The 24,298-nt window shown below is 41.7% G+C and overlaps 1 protein-coding gene across 2 annotated transcripts; it reads right to left on the bottom strand.

Moving 5' to 3' along the window:
• Window positions 1-708: 708 nt before the first annotated feature.
• SCAMP4 (secretory carrier membrane protein 4) lies at window positions 709-19,107 on the bottom strand. 2 transcript variants are annotated; one of them, XM_083349990.1, is made up of 7 exons: window positions 18,895-19,107; window positions 9,360-9,416; window positions 8,865-8,993; window positions 6,670-6,826; window positions 5,799-5,900; window positions 4,424-4,541; window positions 709-947 (listed from the first exon to the last, which is right to left on the bottom strand). In XM_083349990.1, exons 1-7 carry the CDS (start codon window positions 19,049-19,051, stop codon window positions 777-779), a joined length of 891 nt encoding a protein of 296 aa, XP_083206116.1. In that variant the 5' UTR covers window positions 19,052-19,107; the 3' UTR covers window positions 709-776. The 2 variants fall into 2 exon arrangements, with proteins under 2 accessions (XP_083206116.1, XP_083206117.1); XM_083349991.1 differs by lacking the exon at window positions 18,895-19,107 and adding an exon at window positions 18,819-18,839.
• Window positions 19,108-24,298: the final 5,191 nt, after the last annotated feature.

Genomic DNA, 24,298 nt, shown 5'->3' with positions numbered 1-24,298 from the left:
CGGTCAAAACTTCCAGAAAATGGGTCCTATTTTAGGAGAGCAGGGACAATATTTAAACTCATCCCCCTTAATTAATACAGTTCTCCAATACGGAAAGCTAGCAGTTCAGTGAGAAGATTAGGGCAGACCATTAATCATGCTGCTAACTTTCTATTTCCAGGAATTATCTTCCTGGGGGAAGGATTCAGTTACAAAACTCCTACTCTGGCAGCAGCAAACATCAAAAAATAGTTGCTGTCATGAACAAGCTGCTCTTTGTGCCTATCTCACTATCACACATTGCCTTTCACAACAATCTCTAGAGCTGCAGAATCCCCCAAAATACGGGGAGCCAGCATTAGCACAAAGCAAGCTCAAAAACAGGGAAAAGGTGAGAAAAGTTAAAGTCTCTTCCCCGAAATCTTCAGGTGAACCTGGTGGTGAATGGCTGCTCTTTCAAAATGAGGCAGTCAATAGAAATGACAGTTTTATCCCGTTCCTTGTGCATTCATTGGCAAGAATGATATAGGTGAGTGTCAGTAAAGGTAAATTTTAAAAGTAAAGTAAAGTCAAATTTTATGGGCAACAGCCATGTCTTGGCACAAGCTACTGCCATCACGAAAGGAGAACCATAAATAAAACCATGGTTAGCGGAAGAGCGAGCACCACCCCTCAAAGGAAAAAGAGAGAGAGAGAGAGAGAAAGAGAGAGAGAGACAGGGAGCCTCAAATGAGGAACCCAATGTGTTTCTTGCAACAACTCAAACCAAACTACTTGGGTAACCCAACCAATCAGGATCAGGACCAGGGATTTCCATAATTAGGAACTGTTGGATATTCAGGGAGGCTGTTTCCTGAAAAGTTGCTGTGCTGGGCTTCCCTGCTTGGAGGATCTCTCCACGATCCACTCTGCCATTCGTTCTGGGCTTTCTGAAAGCTTCCACCTCCATTTCGGTAGATCCGGTGAACCTGATTGGAAAGAGAAAGAAAGAAAGTAGGAGTGAAGCTTCTATCTGTTGGAGATCTGCTTTGCACTTCTGTCCAAAGCACTGACTTTCTTTCCTTTAACTTGGTTTAAAAAAAAGAAGCAATCAGAGGTGAGGATGCAGGGATGATGTTTAGTCCGAGATACGGGGATTACGATCTCAGAGTGATTTTTAAATTGCCCCCTTGCAGTTCCAGGTTGGCTTTCATGCCTAGTGGGTGCGCCTGGACCTCAAAGTCTCCTGGTGATTGGCCCAAAGTCACCCACCAGCTTTCATGCCTAAGGCGGGAGTAGAACTCAAGTCTTCTGGCGATTGGCCAAAGTCACCCAGCCAGCTTTTCTGCCTAAGGCAGCACTAGAATTCCATCTCCTGGGTTTCTAGATGTGCCTTAACCAAAGTTTGATAGGTCACATGATTTCTGTGGACACCTAAGCCACGTTCCCTGCCCCAGTCAGTTTCACTGTCTTAACCAAGTACCAGCCTTGAGCATACCGTAATCATTATTTCTGCTTTGTTTGAGAATATGCCGCCGACCATAAAGGAAAATAGAAAGACAGGCATGGAAGACAGTGACTTATGTCTTTGTCATCCTTCAGTTGGACCAGGATTTGTCAAAAAGGGTTCTGTGGAGCATTATGTGAAAACCTGATGGGTTCCATGAAAAACTAAGGGAAAAACCAACCTACCAAACAAACAAACAAAAATATCACTTGAGCACAGCCAGTGTTCTGTCTCTAGAATTTTGCCTCAGGGCTGACTGGGGAATTCTGGGAATTGAAGTCCACAGGTCTTGGAGTTGTCATTGTTGGATATCCCTGCCTTAGATAAGCCTTGTATGTAGAACTGGAATTCATGCTGGAAGTAGATGCCCCAGAGAGACAGAGGGTGGGTGAAGATCTGCTGGCCGGCCTTCTGATTTTCAGCAACTCACCCTGAAGACCAAGTGAGAGCTGTATTGAAGGCTGTGAATCCCAGCAAAGCCGCAGGCCCAGATGGGGTGCTGGGGATAGTGGTTAAGAATTGTGCCGACCAATTAGCAGGGATCCTGACAAGGGATCTTGCAAACGGCATGTGTACCATTGTGCTTGAAAGCAGCTACCATTGTCCCGGTCCCCAAGAAAACTGCAGTTGAGTGCCTGAATGACTACAGACCTATTGCATTAACGTCTGTAGTCATGAAAAGCTTCGAAAGATTGGTTCTCCAACATCTCAGGACATGCCTCCCACTGGATTTTGATAAACATCAATTTGCCTATAGGGGGAATAGGTCGACAGACGATGCCATAGCTACTGCTTTACACTCTGTAGCAAGTCATCTTGAGAAACCTGGAAGCTATGTCAGGATGCTTTTTGTTGATTATAGCTCGGCTTTCAACAGCATTTTGCCGAGCACTCTCATCAAGAAGCTGACTGACTTGAAATTTTCCCCCTCCATCTGCGACTGGATTCAAGACTTTCTTAGGGACCGGTTACAAACAGTGAGGGTCGGGTCTGCTTTGTCCACCCCCCTTAAACTTTGCATCAGCTCGCCACAGGGCTGCGTGCTTAGCCCCTACCTGTACTCTTTGTACACATATGACTGTGTATCATCCGACCCATCTACTGTGATAATTAAGTTCGCAAATGATACTACCGTGGTGGGTCTTATTACAGGTGGGGATGAGACAGCATACAGGGCGGAGGTACAAAAACTATCCATATGGTGCTGTAACATAAACTTGCACCTGAACATCAGCAAGACAAAAGAGATGGTGCTAGACTTCTGGAGGAAAAAGGAGGAACCTGCCCCACTTTACATCGGGGAGGACTGTGTGGAGAGAGTTTCCTCCTTTAAATTCCTGGGAGGCTACCTCTGCGAAGATCTTACCTGGAAAGTTAATACAACCCAGGTGGCCAGAAAGGCCCAACAGACACTTCACTTTCTCAGGGTCTTGTGGAAGAACAGGGTAGAACAACGGCTTATGACCCTCTTTTACCGGTCTACTATAGAGAGTGTCCTCTCGTATGGTATTGTAGTTTGGTATGCTGGTCTGACAGCTGCAGATAGGAAAGCATTACAGAGGGTGGTGAGCACAGCACAAGACATTGTGGGCTGTCCCCTGACACCACTGGATGACATCGCCAGGGCTCGTTGCCTTGAAAGAGTGAGGAAAATTCTCAGGGATGACTCACACCCTGGACGGTACCTCTTTACTCTCCTACCATCTGGTAGGAGATATAGGAGTACAGCCAGCCGTACCAACAGGCTGAAGAACAGCTTTTATCCATGGGCTGTTAGGCTTTTGAACAGGAAATAATTTTATAAACTTTATGCGTGATTGACTTGCGAGGCCGGTGCGTTGGGCAATTAGCTCACATGGTGTAATAAGATGGAGGGTTTGTGTCACTGTAAGTTGGGGGTGGGAGCACAAAGGGAGGCTCAGCCAATCTCAATGTATACATGGTTGTACTTTGAAAATAAAGGTTCATTCATTCATCTGGGGAAACGTTCTCAGTGCAGTCTCCTCACTCTGGATTGGTCTAACCCCTGGGGGTAGCCCTCTACCCTTTATTCTTTAGGTAGCAGTGGAAAACTCTGCCTTCCAGTAGTCTTTCAGGGAGAGAGGCTGATCATAGCCATAGCTTGTTAAAGATTGTTTTAATGTTGTTTGGATTTTATGTAAATGTTTTATGCATAGTCTTATAAGCCACTAAGAGTTGCTAGAGTATTACACTTACATTATTGTTAACATTTAGTTTTATATGGTTACCCATCTCAAAAAACTATTAAAAGCTGTGACACAACACAAATATCAGTATAAGAGAGACAATTTGTGTAGTGGTTGAAGTCACCAGACTAGAAACTATGGGAGTGTGAGTTCTAGTTCTTCCTTAGGCATGGAAGCAGTGGATGACTTTGGACCAGTCCCTCTTTCCCAGCCCACCTCACAGGGTTGTTACTGGGTTAAAAACGGATAAGAACTTGAGGCCTGCACACTGCCTTGAGCTGACTAAAATAAAGGTGGCATAACATCAAATAAATCAATAGCAAATAACAAACGCATACATAAAGTAGCTGCTATGGGATTCACTGTACGTGTATACAGGATGTACCAAAGGTTAGGCCCCCCATGGGCTAATCACAATATGTTTTGTTAATGCTATTAACTAAGGTTCCTTTCAGACAAAAAGATACGGTACTTAGGAATGTTCAAAAGTGTGTCAAATAAATAACAACACTTCTGAAAGAAAACAGCAAGTCATCAAACATTTAATGCAATTAAATAATTATCTTTTAAGACCTGACTTTTCGCCCACCTGGTCAGTTGGGGAGGGGGCAGCAGGGGATGAGAGCATTATATGGTGCCCAGATGATGGCCTGTGCTTAATGGAGCCACAGAGTGACCCTCTTTTGCACACACACACCACCCCGGAAGAGGCACACCATACACCACAAATTCCAAAAAACCTTTGACTCACCCGGATGAGACTTATAAACATCCCGAGAGCGCACAAAGTGAACATAACTGCTGGGAAGAGCATGACCACACCAGCTCCAACACTAGTGCTGATGAAACCTATGGCAGCCAGCCAGCCACTAGAAGAGACCAAGAGAAAAGAGGGTTGCAATTTTCAGAAAACATTTTTCTGCTTTATTGGGCCAAGGCATATGGAAATGTCAGTCTTATTCCAATGTGTCTTGACTTTCCAGCCAAATGGAAGCAAAGCAGGATGTTAACCGTAGTTTGGAACAAACTGAAATATTTAAACCAGCTTTAAAGGTTGGTAATGATTTGCTTCAGCTCAGCCAGGAAACTATAATTAGTTTAAAACTTTCTCTCTTACCTGTAACAAATTAAGATTCAGAAGGAAACTACTGTCAATGTTTTCATGAGAAAAAAAAATCAAAATAAAACCCATGTTATTATTAAAGCCATATACAAATAGGAAATGGGGAACAGGTAATTTTTAAAATAGATCAGAATACAGGGTTTCTCAGTGAGTGGTCGGTGATCAGAGTCATGTCCCATGAAGAGTACAGATAGTCCTTGACTTGCAACCATTCATTTAGCGACCATTTGAAATTACAACAGAACCATTAAAACACAATAATATAGTAAGAACAACAATAAAATTACAGGTTTCTTAACAGATACATTGAGTAAGAAACACTAATGGATCTATAACTAATCCTCAGAGGTGTCCAGGAAACATGGTTTTCAATCAGCTTTCAGAGGACATGGGAACAGGGGCCAACCTTGCCTCTGGACCCAAGCTATTCCACAATAGCTGTACTTTTCTGGGTGGGAACTGGGCACCCTTAATAAGTGCTCCACAGTTGTCTGGGGCAGACAAACAGATACTGTCTAAGAAAGGTGGTTTCTTAGATGGCCAGGCCCTGAACCATATAGGGCTTTAAAAGTAGTGACCAGTATCTTGAACTGCACTCACAATATGTCTGTAGCAGTGCAAGTCCTGCAATTATGTAATGTGGCGATAGAGCAGGTTTGGGCCTAGATGCAGAAACAAAACAATACTTTACACTACTGAATCTCCCTGATTGATTGATTGATTGATTGATCAAATTTATATAATTGTTCAGAAGTATCTTTTGATTGGCTTTAGAAGAACTGCTCCAAACCCATAGAAGGTTGCATCAAAGATCTGGGTTCTTTAATAAAGGGACAAATGGAACTTCAAGTTAAAAGTGTTAAAAATGTTAAGAAACAATTCAGTAAAGCAATTAGATGCTGTAGCACCATTGTTTTCTATTTGTATAGGAGGATATTTGTTTTAAAAAAAATCTAAATTGGGGGAAAATGGAAGATGTGTAAAAATCAGTTGCTTTGCTTACCATGCTCCCCACCCACTGATGCCGATTGCCTGGAAGACTGTCAGGATAAACTGGGCTCCAAAAATGAAGAAAAATGCCATGAAATTAAAAGAGCTGTCTGACCTGGGGGAAGCATGAGGAAGAAGAAACATAAATTTAGTATACAAGTAAATACAGGTAGTCCTCGACTTACAACCATTCATAACGACTGTTCAAAATTACAATGAGAATAAGAGAGTGACTTATGACTGTTTCTCACATTTATAACCACTGCAGCATCCCCATGGTTATGTGAAATTTGGATGCTTGGCCACTGTTCGTACTTATGGCGGTTGCAGTGTGCTGGGGTCACGTGATCCCCTTTTGTGGCCTTTTGACAAGCTAAGTCAATGGGGAAGCCAGATTCACTTAACAATCATGTTACTAACTTAACAAAGCAGTGATTCACTTAACAACTGTGTCAAAAAAGTTGTAAGATGGGGCAAAATTCACTTAACAGCTGTCTCACCTAGCAACAGAATGTTGGGCTCAATTGTGGTCATAAATGGAGGACCAGTTGTAACGGAGAATAATTCTATGAATTAGTTCCATTGTGTGGTCTCTAATTCTAATGTTGTGAGAAATGGGGTAAAAGATATCCCTGCTGACTCATGCTTTATGATGCATCAATCTATTAATCTCCCTGTGTCTTTTTCTTTCTCTAAATAGCCCCATCTGCTGCATTCTTTCCTCAGATGGAAAGTGTTCAACTCCTTGATCAAAATATTGCAATTAAGATTTAGGGGTAGGATGAAGGGGGGCACTCCAACTCTTTATTCTGCAGCACCAGACCTAGAGCTCTGATTTTGGAAATTTAAGGGCAAGAGATAAATACACCGGTGCAAAATTTTACCGGAAGGCTTTGTAGACTGGCCGGAACCAACACACATAACTACAGGGGCTGAAGAGGACAAGCCAAAGAATTGCCAAGCCAAAATTGGTAGCACTTCCACCACCGATCAACCAAGCCAGAGAAGCAATGAGGTTAACACTCAAAGTGATGCAGTAAACTATGAAGGAAAAAAAAAGAGACATTCAAAGTACTGGGAAAATCCAAGGCACTTTAAAGCGATGATATACAATATGGACTTTGAAAGCTTATGGAGAAATTGGATCTTGGTGAATTCCAAAAGGGTGAATGTGGAAGGGGTGCTAAGGAAAGCTTCTCTCAACAGTACTTGGGCAATAAAGCCAATTAGCCAAAGGACCAGAAGTCCCACTCAGAAGAAGTCTTTATGACAGAGGCTGGGTGTGTCCTCGTTGGCAATCAACCACCGCTGAGGTGATCTGATTTGTTAGCATTTTAACTTAGTAAATATTTTCTTCTATTCACATATTGATGGCTTATTACTGTTTTCACATTTTTTGATGTTGATAAGCTTTCATGGCTACCGGTAGCTGATTTTCTTAGGCAGCAAAGATAATTAAAAATAAAATATATCTAGTCTCTTCTTCTGATAAAGGCTGCTGGATCTTTATTTTCAGGAAAACATTTTTTTTAACAATGATAAATTTCTAGCAGATTAAATCGACTGTAAGTAATCCCATAAAAAGATGCACAAAGGTGTACAAATATGCCCAAGAATACACTCTCAAAACATCAGCACACATTATGAAAGATCAGATCCAGCCTCCTGGATATTTGTTCATTTATAGAATTTATATGGCCACCCATCTCATTTACATGACTCTGAACAGTATTATCTGTTGCAGTTAGTCTAATTTGGATCGGCACTGAAAGAGGGATAACTGACACCAGATTTCCACAGCCCCGCCTTTCCCTATGGCTGATTTTCAGTCCTCAGAATCCCTGGAAATCTAGCCTGCTTGGATTTAAGGAAGCCATTAGCTAAGAAAAGGCTGGTATGATGGTTACATGGCTGTTTCCAATTTGAGGATTCAAGTACAGCAGTAGCATGTAAACTTATATAATGCTTCACAGTGCTTTACAGCCCTCTCTAAGTGGTTAATAGGGTCAGCATATTGTCCCCAACAATCTGGGCCCTCATTTTACCGACCTCGGAAGGATGGAAGGCTGAGTCAACCTTGAGCCGGTGAGAATCGAACTGCTGAACTGCTGGCAGTCAGCAGAATTTGCCTGTGGTACTGCATTCTAACTGCTGCGCCACTACAGCAAGTATGCTTACTTTATACAAGTCTATCACTTTAAGTTTTGATTTTGTATGGTTTTAAAATTTTAACCTGCATAGGTTTACTATTTTAATATACTCTAAAATATTTTAATTTCTAGTTGTTTTATAACTTATCAGCTGCCCAGCCTTATAGGAGAGATGGTCGGAATAAAAACCAAATAAATATATAACGTGATAATACCAAGTTCAACCCTTTACCAACACCAGCTCTAAGAAGTAGCCCCTTTGTTGGAATAGATTTAAGTTAATCTTGTTTCCTAGATCAGGCTTTGGCTGGCAACTGCAACATTTTAGGGAAATCACTGCATGGGCATGAAGGAAACAGCCTTTCCTGTTGATTCACTTACTTTCTAGAAAAGACTGTTCTAAACAAGGACATGTGGCTGATGAGTCATCAATAAATCACTCCTTCTAACTCTTATTTGGAAAAAAATTAGGCAAAAAAGTCCATAATGCTGAGGAAGGTGGAGGAACACGACAACTAAGGGTGCCCAAAGGGCCAGTACCAATATCTCTGGAAAGGCTAATGAGAAAAGACTGGTCCAATCTTTCTAGCCTTTGGGGCTATGAATTTTGCAAGATCATTCATGCATTATGATCTTTGCCAATATTCCATGCTCTGCACATATTTTGCAAGATTAGTTAGATACACATCTTGGCTCCTGGCAAACTATATTCTCATCTCACTGGAAACCTGCCATTTGTCTGGATTTTCACTAGGTTTTGTGTTAGCTTTCCACTCTATATCCATAAGGACTGGTATCTTGCTATTTAAAAACAAAACTGAAGATAAAAGACAAGAAACACCAGATTAAACTCAGAAAGATACGGAGGTGCATTTTTAACCTCCCTCCACTGTCACTGTGAACAAGGTTTCCAATACAGCTGAACTTACACATCCACAAGCGATAGATCCTTCTCACCAGAGTCTGGTAGTCAATTGGGATTTCATCAGTGAAATTTTGGTAGAAGCATGGCTTCAGCGGGATAAATTTAGGAAGTGGGGGGAAGTTGTTCACTTTCTCTACAAAGAGAATAAAAATCAGCTGAGTTAACAGAGGGAATGGCAACTTTAGTCATTGGAACCGTAAATCAGTCTGAAGATAAAAATACTCAAACAAGCTTACAGAGTTATTGGGGAACACAAATTAGTCAAAAGAAACAGCCCAACATAACTAGGAATGCAACAAACTGCAATCCAAGCAAAATTTTGTTAGACCTTTAGGCAACGTAGTCATGAACAAAATAGCTTTGGAGAGAGATGTTTTCCAGAAAGATGTTCATATGTATATATATTCGTACAGCTCAACAGGGACTAGAGAAACAGCAGTCATCCAAGTCAATTTTAGCTTTGAGAGAGAAAATTTGAATTGTTCCACTTGCACTTTACCTGCCATTCCTTCTTTAAGTGCCTTGTCAGAAAGGGTTAAGTCATGAAGAGCTGGATCTAAAACAGAGGAAAAGAAATGTTAAGTCCAGGGAGAGATTAAGGCTTTCATTTCCCACAGATTCAGCACTGATAAAAAAAGGAGGACAAAGGGTTCAATTTGTCAAGACCTCTCAATAAGTCATCAATTGGCCTCAAAAAGTTAAGATATGAAAGGACTTGTCTTGTATTTGGAAATATTCATGCCAAATGAATGTATTTATTTAGCATATGGCAGTCCTAACCTAAGTCAGCTGGAAGATAGATAGATAGAACAAGTTTCAAGTCAATTGGCTATACATATATTTGAGCAGAAATGTCAAACACAAGGCCCGGGGGCCGGATGCGGCCCGCGAAGTGGTTTCATGCGGCCCGTGAAGCCATCCTGGAAACAGTGAGGGAACGGCCCCCACTGCCTTGGCCCTGGCCCAGAGACCCTCCTTCTGCCAGAGACCCTCAGATCTGTCCCCACTCCTGCCCAGGCCCCCATAGGCACCCTTGATGCGAACGATGTACAGCTGGCCACGCCCACCCAGTAGGCCATACGCACTCTAGCCACGCCCACCCAGTAGGCCACGCCCAGCCTGGCCATACCCACCCGGCCCCGAGGGCAACCGCAATGCTGATGCGGCCCTCAATGAAATTGAGTTTGACACCCCTGTATTTGAGGCAAATATTTTTTATTTATTTATTTTTATTTATTTATTTTATTACATTTATATACCGCCCTTTCCCTGAGGACTCAGGGCGGTTTACAGGGAGTTAAAAAAAAAATAGATGGGGAAGAAATGGAGGTAGTGACAGATTTTATTTTCCTGGGCTCCAAGATCACCACAGATGGGGACTGCAGCCAAGAAATTAAAAGACGCTTGCTCCTCGGGAGGAAAGCCATGGCAAATCTAGACAGCACACTAAAAAGCAGAGACATCACCCTGCCAACAAAAGTGCGTATAGTCAAGGCTATGGTCTTCCCAGTTGCAATGTATGGCTGTGAAAGTTGGACCATAAGAAAGGCTGAGCGCCAAAGAATTGAGGCCTTTGAACTATGGTGCTGGAGAAGACTCCTGCGAGTCCCTTGGACTGCAAGACGATCAAACCGGTCAGTCCTAGAGAAGATCAACCCTGACTGCTCTTTAGAAGGCCAGATCCTGAAGTTGAAACTCAAATACTTTGGCCACCTAATGAGAAGGAAGGACTCACTGGAGAAGAGCCTAATGGTGGGAAAGATTGAGGGCAAGAGAAGAAAGGGATGACAGAGAATGAGGTGGCTGGATGGAGTCACTGAAGCAGTAGGTGTGAGCTTAAATGGACTCCAGAAGATGGTAGAGGACAGGAAGGCCTGGAGTCTGTTGTCCATGGGGTCACGATGGGTCGGACACGACTTCGCAACTAACAACAACATATAAGTTGAACAAGAGTGGTGCTAATACTGATTCTTGGGGAGACCATTGTTGAGCATCTTCTCATTACTTCTTATATTGTTTCTCATAATTACATGTAACTTCCTATTGGTGAGCATGCTACCAACGAGACAGGCAATTTTCTTGCAGGGTATTACCTGAAGCACTTTATAGATGGCACTTAGTCTCAAAACAGTGTTGTATGCTGGGGTTAGGTCTACAAAAACAACAGAGGTTTTAAGTTGTTTTTGAAATCCATCTTCTATGTATGTAGTTAACGAGAGAGCCAAATGAAGAAATAAACCAACAAATGAAATGATAGAAAAACTTCTCCCACTATAGATCTAAAAAGGAGAAATTAATACTTTAATACTTGTTTTATTTTTTCTATCCCTTTATTTTTACAAATAACTCAAGGCGGCAAACTTATTCACCACACCTTCCTCCTCCTATTTTCCCCACAACAATATGCTTCAAGTTGAGGAATGTTGTTTGTGGCGCAAAGCTTATTTACAATCCTGGCGTTTTCTTGACTGTTTTCTAAAAAAATGTTTATTTTTGTTTTGATTTGGTACAGTGGAAGAGAATGCCAGAGCACCTAACTTTGTTTTTCTACAATACTGGCATTTATTTCTGACCACAAACCTACTTTTTACCTGTTACTCCTAAAGAGGCAAAAATAAAGAGAAGTCACACTCCTTAATTTTCAATACCTTGTAGCTCCATTTGTAAAACGAAATGAAAATCATTTTAAATACTTTAAATAAGACCAATGAATAATTTAAAAGTATACCTTCATTTCTAACAAACCAAAAATGAAAAAAAAAATACATTCAAATAGAACAGAAGAGTTTATGACTTTTGAGTTAGAACGTAGAATAATGAGAGTTGGAAGGGACCTCGGAGATCTTCTAGTCCAACTCCTTGCTCGAGCAGGAGATCCTTATATCATTTCAGACAAAATTTATATATTTATTTATTTATTTTTGGGACTTATATGCCGCCCTATCTCCCGAAGGACTCAGGGCGGCTAACAACAATAAAAAACGATACAAAAATTAAAAAAAGAATTAAATAACAGCCCCAAAATAAATTAACTACACAGTTAAAAATTAAAACATATTTAAAAGCCCATCATCAATCCAGGTCAGCCTGATGGAAGAAGAAAGTTTTGAGGTCGCGGCGAAAGGACCGGAGGTCTGGGGCCATCCGAAGCTCAAGGGGGAGTTGGTTCCAAAGGGCTGGTGCTCCCACAGAGAAGGCCCTCCCCTTAGGGGTCGCCAGCCGACATTGTCTGGCCGACGGCACCCTGAGGAGGCCCTCTCTGTGTGAGTGCACTGGGCGATGGGAAGTCGTCCCCGGTAGCAGACGGTCCTGCAAATATCCCGGGCCTAAGCCATGTAGGGCTTTAAAGGTAAGTACCAGCACCTTAAATCTGGTTGTCCAATCTCCTTCTGAAAGCCTTCGGTGATGGAACACCCACAACTTCTGAAGGTAAGCTATTCCATGGGTTGATTGCTCTCACAGTTAGGAAATTTCTCCTTCATTCTAAGTTGCTTCTCTCCTTGATTAAATCACACATTGCAGAGAAGCATTTACTGCTTGGTTTTTTTAAAAAGTGCATGTGGAATGTGCTACTATATATATAAAAATAATAATCTGAAAGAGATGCTAATATAAAAGGCACACATCTGTCTTAGCATAGGAAAAGCCGCATGTGCATAATTACTGTTGCCTGGAGAATATCTCAGCCATTATTATTTGATTATTATTGCAAAACGTAGAGCAGTTTGCTCTATCACTAGCTTTAGCCAAGAGACACACAATCTGCGTAACGTAGGCCTTGTTCTACGGAAGGGGCAACAAGTCCTCCCTTCAGCAAATGGACAGAAGACCCCTTGTGCCAATTCTAAGAAGGCCTTTTTTAAAAAAAAAATCTCAAGAGAATACAAAGAGACAAGTGTCTCCTCTTAGCAGCAGCCAAATTTGTCAGGAGAGGCAGCAAAAGGAAGATTCAGAAAATCAGTACTGCTTTAAGAAAGAAAATCAAATCATATATTCAGAAATGCTAAGGAAGCTTGGTCTTCCAGAGCATCTAATCAAGCAAATAGTTTAGGTATACATTAAAAAAATCCAAATATATAAAAGGAGGAAATACCTACATTATTCTAAGTCTTTGCCTGTTGAAGTCCAGCCTCACTAATCTGGTACTCTTGGGACTTCAATTCCCAGAATTCTCTGGCCACCACTGTGAGCAAGAATTCCGGCAGTTGCAGTTCCAACACATCTGGAGGACATCAAGTTAAAGAAGGAAAAATCTGAATGAAGAGTCTAGAATATATTTAAGTTTGCCTCTTTCCAGTTTATCCTGTTTGTTCACTAACCCAACAGTTATTCTAATGTCTATGAGAACTCATTATGTTTAGGTTACACACTGAGTTTTGTTTCTGCAGTACCTCAGAGATGCAACAAATATTTTGTAGCATTTAAAGACTTAAATGTTTGTTTTTGTGAACTGAATTCACTTCAGGACAGAAAGTTCGCCAAGCTTCATTTCTTAATGACTTTCGGAAATTGCTTTCAAACTGCTTGTTAGCTATTAGGAACTTTTGCAAAGACAGGTGAGCACTAAGTGAGTTTCCTTCAATCCTTGGTAAAACAAGTTTTAAATGCAAGATTAAGGACTTTTTTTTATGAATAAACAGCAAAAGAGTCGGAGATTGATTTTGGAAAATTAAAAATGGAATAAAGATCAGATGGATTTGAAATAAGATTTTAAAAATAATTATAAGGATCTTTCCTGTGGGAAAATGCTAAATTCTTTAAAAAAATATGATTGGATGGGACTTTGAAGGTTGGACACTAGAGGTAACCAGAAGGAACTAAAGATTACACTTAAAGGTAACACAGGTAGTCCTCAACTTACAACAGTTCATTTAGCGATCGTTCGAAGTTACAGCACTGAAAAAAATGACTTATGACCATTTTTCACACTTATGAACACTGTAGCATCTCCATGGTCACGTGATCAAAATTCAGACTCCTGCAAATTGACCTATTTATGACAGTTGTGGTGTCCTGAGGTCATGTAATCTGCGACAAGCCCAGTCAATTAACAACTGTGTTACTAGTTTACACCTACAGTGATTCACTTAACAACTGTGGCCAGAAAGGTCATAAAATGGGGCAAAACCTACAACAAATGTCTCACTTAATAACAAAAAATTTGGATTCAATTGGGATCGTAAGATGAGGACTATCTGTAATGCATAAACTGAAGGATATTTGTGAACAATGGACCCAGATGTTAATTTTAAAAGTGTCTGCCATTATGGATAGAAGGTATGAAGGTATGAAAGAAGGTATGAAAGAAGAACAAATTTTACTGGACAAGACTGACTGATTTGAAAGTGGATCTTAAAAAAGCAGGCTACAATGATGTGGAAAAAGATGGTACACAGACATAGTAAAGAAACCAACTGATATCTTAATAATTAAAAAAATATACAAATAACAGTCCAAGATAACTTTCTTATAGGAGATTCACAAAAGGGACTTGGTTCAAACCAAAAAGTGTTGAAGCATTTTGTGAGGAAGAGAAAAGAAAAAAAATGAAGTTCTATGAGAGTATTTGAAGGGAATAAAGTTCAAGATTCCTTAAAAATAAAAGGAAGGAATACAAAGTTGATTTATCAAGGTTAAAATAGATATGTTATCTCTAATAACACTTAATGGGCATTTGGTGACCAGGACTGAATGACAAGGTTTTAACTTTTTTTTATAGCTAAAAGATGAGATATGGGAAGAAAAGATAATCTGTTGTATTTTAAGAAAAAGTGATCACTTATTAAATTGCTTATACTTGTGATGAAGAGGGGAATAATTTATGTATTTTCTTTCTTTTTCTTTATTATATTCTTATTTTTCTTTTCTATTTTTCATCCTTTGCACTTTTTTTAAAAAATTCAGTTTGTATCTTGCATTTTAATTGTAATGTTTAATAAAATTATTATAAAAAAAACAACCTATTATTTATTATTGCTATTCATAATTCACTGATCCTATCTACATCTACCTGAAGGAAAAGACAATATTTACTCCCCTCCAGCATTCCATAAATTCTCAGATAATACAAAAAAAAACTTTGGCGAGGTCTTCAGTAAACTTCAGTGCACTTAGATCCTATTACTTCTGTACCGGTAAATTTTAATTCATTCAAGGAAAATAGATATTCCTAATTCACATTTCTATCAAACTGAATCCTGTTTAGATTATTTTTCAGAATTGTTTAGATTAGATGAACATGCATTTTCTTAAAAGAAATTAGGTGGAAATATATGACTATTCTAGTTCCACCTTTTATTTGCTAACTTTTAACATTTTATCATTTTCTCTGATAAACTTTTGTTATTCTTAATCTGTGTAAACAAGCTTTTTTGTTGTTCCTAATTTTCTTCACCAATCTTCCTTCATCTTGAATTGAATGTTAGGGATTCTGACAATAAGCCTACAATTCCGGTGAACTTTTCCTTGGTTATAAATTTCCATCTCCTATCCTGGCTTTTTCAATTTTCAGGTCTTCCCTAAGGTTACTGTGCATAAATTGCTGGCTTCTTCTGCTTTCTGACTTATTTGCAATTCAATTTTCCATATCTCTTTTAAAAGGCATTGCCCCCCTCTTAAAAAAAAATCTTGAGGTATTCCCATCTACCTATGGAAGTCTACTTGTCATAGCTCTTGGTGTTAATTTATTTGATTTTAATCAATCAATCAATCAAATAATTAAATTTATAAATAACTCAAGAAGTTGAACATACATAATGCTCCTTCCTCTTTTCCTCCACAGCAACAATCCTGTGAGGTGGGTTGGGCCGAGAGAAAGTGACTGGTGCAAAATGACCCAGCCAGCTCTCTTGGTGGGACTAGAGTTCACAGTCTCCTGGTGGCTGACCCAAAGTCATCCAGCTGACTTTCATGCCTAAGGTGGGACTAGAACTCAGGGTCTCCTAGTGACTGGCCAAAAGTCACCGAGCCAACTCAGTCTCCTGGTTTCCAGACCAGCACCTTAATCACATCCACTTTTCCTTAAAATCGGAGAATGTAAGCATTCTATGATCATTCCCCCACCCCTGATTTTTCTTTATTCTTGTTTGCTTGCTACTTCTGTTCCTTGATTAATGTTCCCTGCTGGTTTATAGTAGTACAAGAATGGCTAATGCTTTTGTGCCTTCTTCCACTCTATGAAATTTAAGTTCTCAGTAAGCCAAGCCTGGAAATATCCTGGAAGAATCAGGTTTGATAGATTGGCTCTCTACAAATGTCACTGAATTTAAAAAAAAAAACCCTTTCACCACAATAATACAATTTGTGATGGCTATATATCACTCTATATCAGCATTAAGACACCAGGCAATTTACATCATTAAGCTGTATCCCTCACCAAATGACATACTGCAGGCTTCATATGCAATTCACTCTGCTCTATCCTGACAGGCTGTTATCATTTTAGATTTTGCCATTTCCTCTTTACTTCCTTCTTTCAAGCAAAACTGTACAAACAGGAAGTATGTGGATTAGCAATCCATGTCCTCCTTGGCAATCAACTACAGATGAGAAGTTCTGATTTATTGCCATTTTAATTTAATGAAATATTTTTTGAATCAAATATTGCCGTATTGTTTTAATATATTTTTTATGCTAATAAGCTTTCATAGCTACCCGGCTGATTTTCTTAGGCAGCAAAGATAATTAATTAAAAATAAAATATGTCATCAGTCTCTTCTTCTGATGAAAGCTCCTGGATTTTATTTTCAGCAATTTTTTTAAACAATAATAAATTTCTAACAGGCTAAAATCTCTTGATAATCCCATAAAAAGATGCACAAAAATGTACAAATATGCACAAAAATACACTCTCAGGCATGAACATACAATATGAAATATTAGATTAAGCAAAAGTACTTCCTGACTCCCAATTACCTAGTCATAGCTAAACCATAACTAAACCATGGTTTGTTGGCAAAACTATAATTGCCTTGACCACTGATAGAAGGTCAGTGTTTCTCAGGCTCAGGAACTTTAGCATGGCTGGCTGTGGAATTCTGGGAGTTTAAATCCACACACTGCCAAGGTTGAAGAACACTGAGCTATAAACTACCATTCAAAATTGTAATAGCTCAGTTCTCATAATATGAAAAGCTAAGGCCAAAGAAATTATATCATGAATTTGTATGATTTAAGAACCAGATAAAAACTCCACTCCGTAGCGTAGAGAATTTCTGTAAATGGATCCATCAGGCGTGTATTTGGGATTATTACAATGGTACATTTGATTCTGGTACTGTACTGATCCTGAATTCCTGAATAAAGCATCCACTCATGCTGGGTAGATCCCACTAACAGCAAAGTAAATCTTGCGAGCTTGACCATCATTAGGTGCTTCCTCTGTTAAATGAATGGAGCAAGTCTCACTAGTGGTTTTTTTTAAATAAAAAATATCTCTTGGTTTTTACTTCTCAGATGGCCGTTCCCCATGGCATTCCACTGGTTCATTTTTTTTTTCCAGATGAGCTGGCAGAAATCATAAGTTCCAATAATGAAACAATCTTTTAAAAAGGGTATTAGTTATACTTATAACTAATAACTTATAACTAGTTATACAGGGATGGGGGCAAGGCTGAAACTGGTTTCTACCATCACGTTTATTTATTTTTGACACATAGACCTATAAGCAATTTTCACTGGTTGAGGTGGGCAGTTATAGAAAGGGAATTGAATAAATCATTTTTCATAAAAGGGAAACCCCCTTAGGCCACAGTGTCCTCTCCAAATAAATTTTACTGTAGAATGACCACTTCACACCAGAGTTTAGTGAACAAAACCTTTCTAAGTTATTACATTTTCAGATTTGCACCACTAGGTCATCCCCACGCTGGCTGGGGATAATGGGTATTATAATAATGCATTATATTTGGAAGCTGCTATGCTGAGAGGTGTGTGTGTGTGTGTGTATTATAATAATGCATTATATTTGGAAGCTGCTATGCTGAGGTGTGTGTGTGTGTATTATAATAATGCATTATATTTGGAAGCTGCTATGCTGAGGGGTGTGTGTGTGTGTGTATTATAATAATGCATTATATTTGGAAGCTGCTATGCTGAGGGGTGTGTGTGTATTATAGTAATGCATTATATTTGGAAGCTGCTATGCTGAGGGGTGTGTGTGTGTGTATTATAATAATGCATTATATTTGGAAGCTGCTATGCTGAGGTGTGTGTGTGTGTGTATTATAATAATGCATTATATTTGGAAGCTGCTATGCTGAGGGGTGTGTGTGTGTGTGTATTATAATAATGCATTATATTTGGAAGCTGCTATGCTGAGGGGTGTGTGTGTGTGTCAGAGGAAGCCTGGCCCAAACCATACATTTTGCATTTGAGGTTCCATTCCTGCAGGCCACGCTAAGAACCTGTTTCCCCGAGGGCAAAGTCAATTCTTAGGCCGTCTGTTTGCCTTTTAACTCCGCCACATCTGTGCAAAACGCTCCAGCTCACAACAGGGGAGCCTGGGTCCTCCCCAGGATCCCTGAGCCAGGTATAGCTCGGCTTCCACCTCAGAAGCCCAGCCAGGAGAGGGTACCTTCGGGGCGCCCTAATTTTCGCCCAGCCCATCCCATTAAGTTCCCTGGGCCCACGATGGGACACGAGCGTTGCATAATAAGCTCGCCTCGAAGCACGAGCGTGGGCCCCCTCCCCCAGTTCGCACAACCGCTCCCACACCTTTCCCATTCCCCGCTGCTTTTCCTGGCCAAGCACAGTGCTATTCACAACACACACACACACACAAACACACACACACACACAGCCCGACCATCGAAACCACAAACCTTCCACCAACCTCCCAGCTCTGCCCACTCGCCCAGCTTCCTTTGCACATACAGGACGATCCGAGCGTGCAACGGCTGCCTGTCAGAGGGACTGCTTGTGCAAAGACCCGCCTCTTCTAACGGCGCCAGCCAGTCACCGGTCTCCCGCAGCCAACGGCTGGGGGGAGGAAGGGAAACAGCGTCGCCCCCTCAGAAGCTCTCGGTGATACGCACCACGTCCTCCGCCGTCTTGAACATCTGCCGCGGTTTGCCTTTTGCTTCTCCCGAAAGCTTTTTCATCCGAACTTGCGCCGTGCCACCGGGAGTTGTAGTTCTTCGGACGACGCTGCCCGTAGGGCTGACTTCGAGGGTAGACTACAAGTTCCGGCATTCTCCGCGAGCGGACCGGTTGGGAACCGCCTTTCAAGTCATTTGGCAAAGGGCGATAGGCTAAACGGATCCGTCAAGACAAGGAAAACATAAACTTTGTACTGGTTAGAATCATACGGAAAGCAGTGATTGCGGGTTTAGTGTGAATGTTTCTCCTCTCTTGAGAAAATGTGAAAGCTTGTTGTTGTAAACATCCTGTGAAATCTGGTGACCTCCAAAGATTTGGGAACGCAGCAACCGGCCTCAGAATCGCCAGTGAAGATAACTGAAGTGGTAGATAGCTTCTGCCTTTCAGGGTCGACTAACAACAATAAAGAAACAAGAAGCCAATAAATAGGCTGCAGGCTAGCGCTTGATAATTTCTACCAATAGTTTTCTATAAAACACATCAAGATTTATTTAATTACAGTCAATGACCCCCAACTTACCTTCCCTGCAACCCTGAGAACAACCTAAATGTCACAAAAAGGAAGACTTAAAAGCTGAAGGACGGGAAAAATTGAATAGACAAAGTAGATAGTGGGCTAATGCCTCCTTAAGTAACACCAGCTGCCTGCAATTAGTGCAGGTTCGCATCCCACCAGGCTCAAGGTTGACTCAGCCTTCCATCCTTCCGAGGTAGGTAAAATGAGGACCCAGATTGTTGGGGGCAATTAAGCTGACTTTGTAATAATGCCGCTTGGGGTGTTTGTGAAAGCCCTAACAAGCAGGCATATACATAGAATGAAGGCTACTGCTAAGCTTGTAAGCCGCCCTGAGTCTTCGGAGAAGGGCGGGATATAAATGGAATTAAAAAAAAATAGAAATTGGGTAAAATAGGTGAATACAACACAAATAAAAGAGGGGGAAATGTCAGAATTAGTTTTAGTTTTTTTAGTTTTATTAATATTTCTATACCGCCCTTCTCCCAAGATACCTTACACCTTTTTGGAGGCATTAATTTACTGACAGTGTTGATATTGTAGTCAATTGTTTCTGGTTCCATTCTAAGATCTCCTTTAATATTTCTGATATCGTAATATTTGTGTCCTTATTAAATGCATCAGGCTGATTTCTCTCTCTCTACTTAAACTCTTTGGTCCCCTCTAGTGTTCAGTTTCTTTTATAATGATTTACAATAACCAGAATAGCTAAAAACTGTTTTCCACAAGAAATTGTTCATTTTTTTATAGTTAATTCCAAAATCTTATCGGAAAAGTCAATATTTCAAATTTGTTCCAACCCTTAATCCAGTTATAAAACTAAATCTTATTTAGTGTTTCTGTAATGTATTGGGATTTTACTTGAACTGTATCACGTGTCTGTTTGAATGCTGCTTAAGGTTGCTCAATTGGTGTGTCTGTGTAACGGTCAGTGACTAAGCCAGACTTGCTGTCTTCAAGAAGATCATTGGAAGATTTGGGGCGGGAATGGGTTCCTTTAAACCTATTGGCCACCGCCTAGTGGCCAACCGTATCAGTAGCTGCGCAGAAGCCTCTGTTTGAGTTCTGTTCCTGTTTGCCTCAATAAAGCAATGTTCCTTTTTGCAACCTCTCATCTTGCTTACTGCCTCCAAAGAACTCACTACACAACACTGGCAACGAAGGTGGGATCCTGCTTCTTCAGAAGAGCTGGAAGTCACTAGGAGGTGAGGCCAGCACAGCGCCTGGCAGGGGCCGTGCTCCCCCCCCCTTGGTCGGCCTAGCAAGCCACGCTAGCAACCACACCACTCTGCGGACCAGTCCCAGGGCCTACAAGAGAAGCAGGATGAGGCAATGCGAGGCGCGAGCCATGAAGACTTTCCCACCATGGCGAAAGTTGGAAAGCTCGAGGTATTTGCTGTCACTCACTCAGAGAGTTGGTCATCCTACATTTCAAGAGTAGAGAACTACCTCCGCGCCAACCAAGTCGCCAATGATGGCCTGAAGGCTGCAACTCTCCTCTGTGTCTGCAGGTCTGCAACATTCAACATCGTGGAGAACTTAGTCACACTGGTGCAGCTGGAGTCCATTACGCAGACCTGAAGAAACAGCTCGGCAACCATTTCCAACCAAATCTGTCAGTGATGGCATGGAGGCATGCCTTCAAACAACAAGTTCAACAACACGGCGAGACAGCCACCGAATTCATTGCAGCGTTGAGACAAGCTTTGTGCCTGTGCCAATTTTCGGACTTGGAAGAAAGGCTTTGAGACCAACTCATCTGTGCACTAAGCAGCAGAGAGCTGCAACAAAAACTTTTTGCCAAAGAGACTCTTGCTCCAGGAAGCCTTAAAAGAAGTCATGGTGGACGAAGCCGCCGCTGGAGCCGTGAAGGCATTGTGGCCCGCCAAAAGCACTCCTCACAAGGAAGCCATCCACCACGAGGACGCTGAACATTCAAAAGACGTCAACTCCAACCACGAAGTTGACAAGAGTCAACAGCACCATGACAAGCAACTGAAGCCCCCTTACAAGGCAGTTCCCTTCCTTTGGTGTTTGGGCTGTGGCGGCTGCCACCAACAGTTTACAGGAACTGTAAACCCTGGATGAATGCAGAGATACGAACACTCCTGAGAGCCCGGGATTCTGCCTTTAAGGCAGGGGACAGGGACACATACAGAGAGGCCAGGGCAAATCTCAGAAGAGGCATTAGGATGGCGAAACAACAATATAAACACAAGGTGGAGAACCACTTAAACAGACAACGATCCGAGGCAAGTATGGCACAGACTGCAGCACTTAACCAACTACAAGGACGGTACGAGGAGCATGGCTAACACCGATGCCTCGTTGGCTGAGGAGCTGAATATCTTCTTTGCTCGCTACAAGGTAAAAAGACCAGACCCCGTAGCCTCTGCTGGCCGGCCTTCTGATTCTCAGCCACTCACCCTGTGTGAAAACCAAGTGAGAGCTGTATTGAAGGCTGTGAATCCCAGCAAAGCCGCAGGCCCAGATGGGGTGCTGGGGATAGTGGTTAGGAATTGTGCCGACGAATTATCAGGGGTCCTGACAAGGATTTTTAACATCTCCTTGCAAACGACATGTGTACCATCGTGCTTGAAAGCAGCTACCATTGTCCCAGTCCCCAAGAAAACTGCAGTTGAGTGCCTGAACGACTACAGACCTATTGCATTAACATCTGTAGTCATGAAAAGCTTCAAAAGATTGGTTCTCCAACATCTCAGGACATGCCTCCCACTGGATTTTGATAAACATCAATTTGCCTATAGGGGGAATAGGTCGACAGACGATGTCATAGCTACTGCTTTACACTGTAGCAAGTCATCTCGAGATACCTGGAAGTTATGTCAGGATGCTTTTTGTTGATTATAGCTCAGCTTTCAACACCATTTTGCCGAACATTCTCATTGAGAAGCTGACTGACTTGAAATTCTCCCCCGCCATCTGCGATTGGATTCAAGATTTTCTTAGGGACTGGTTACAAACAGTGAAGGTCGGGTCTGCTTTGTCCAGCCCCCTGAAGCTTTGTACCAGCTCACCACAGGGCTGCTTGCTTAGCCCCTATCTGTACTCTTTGTACACATATGACTGTGTATCATCTGACCCATCTACTGCGATAATTAAGTTCGCAAATGATACTACCATGGTGGGTCTTATTACAGGTGGGGATGAGACAGCATACAGGGCAGAGGTACAAAAACTATCCATATGGTGCTGTAACAACAACTTGCACCTGAACATCGGCAAGACAAAAGAGATGGTGCTAGACTTCTGGAGGAAAAAGGAGTAACCTGCCCCATTTTACATCGGGGAGGACTGTTTGGAGAGAGTTTCCTCCTTTAAATTTCTGGGAGTCTACCTCTGTGAAGATCTGACCTGGAAAGTTAATACAACCTAGGTGGGTAGAATGGCCCAACAGAGGCTTCACTTTCTCAGAGTCTTGCGGAAGAACAGGGTAGAACTATGGCTAATGACCCTCTTTTACCGGTCTACTATAGAGAGCGTCCTCTTGTATGGTATTGTGGTTTGGTATGGTGGTCTGACAGCCGCGGATAGGAAAGCATTACAGAGGGTGGTGAGCACAGCACAAGACATTGTGGGCTGTCCCCTGACACCACTGGATGACATCGCCACGGCTCGTTGCCTTGGAAGAGTGAGGAAAATTCTCAGGGATGACTCACACCCTGGACGGTATCTCTTTACTCTCCTACCATCGGGTAGGAGATATAGGAGTATAGCCAGCCGCACCAACAGGCTGAAAAACAGCTTTTATCCATGGGCTGTTAGGCTTTTGAACGGGAAATAATTTTTATAAACTTTATGCGTGATTGACTTGCGAGGCCAGTGTGTGGTGCAATTAATTCACATGGTGTAATAAGATGGAGGGTTTGTTGTCACTGTGAGTTGGGGGGGTGGGAGCACGAAGGGAGGCTCAGCTAATCTCAATATATACATGGTTGTACTTTGACAATAAAGGTTCATTCAACAAGCGAACTGCCGGTTCTGGACAGCCACATGTTGGACCTGCAGGAAAACCGGCCACATCGCAGCAGTCTGTAGAGGTCGCCAGAAGGACCACCAATCGGACAATCCAATCAGGAGAGGTATCGGGGCAGCATAGAGTAGGGTTCTGCTCCAGTTGTCGGAGTGTTTGCCGCACTGGAGTTCGCTGCCCCCTTAAGCCAAAACTTTGGCTTCAAGTCGAGCTACAAGGCATACCTTGCAGGATGGAACTGGACACTGGTTCAGCTGTATCCATTATTTCCCTGGAGACTTTCTGGTTTGTGTGCAATCACAGCAAGAGATGGGCCAAGCTTAGGCCATCCAACATCATTCTAACTGACTTCCAGAATTCCCTAGTAGCTGTCAAGGGCAAGGTCACTTTGGCCATCAAATTCAAGGGGTTTTCAGGACCCATAGATGTGATTGTGGTGGAGGGCCAGAAAACGAGCTTCATAGGGCTTGATTGGTTTGATGCACTGGGCATTCAAGTAACTGGAATCCACCGGACACAAGCGGCGAACTTGGCGTCAGTATGTGAGGAATTCGCAGATATTTTGCTGACCTTCTGATTGACAAGCTCAGTATATTATGATTTATCAATTGTTGTTTGTATCTTATGATCTATGACTTATCACTCTGTTGTTTGTATGTACAGTGGAGGTTTTTAAGAAGAGACTAGACAGTCACTTGTCTGAAATGGTATAGGTCCTTCTGCTTGAGCAGGGAGCTGGACTAGATGACCTCAAAGGTCCCTTCCAGCTCTATGCCATTCCATTCCACTCTATTCTGTTTCTATTTCTATTGTAATTAATTTTAATGTAGCT

This window comes from Vipera ursinii, assembly GCF_947247035.1.
Source record: "Vipera ursinii genome assembly, chromosome: 1".
Taxonomy (NCBI): Eukaryota; Metazoa; Chordata; class Lepidosauria; order Squamata; family Viperidae; genus Vipera; species Vipera ursinii.
This window is presented reverse-complemented; position numbering and strand designations above follow the sequence as displayed.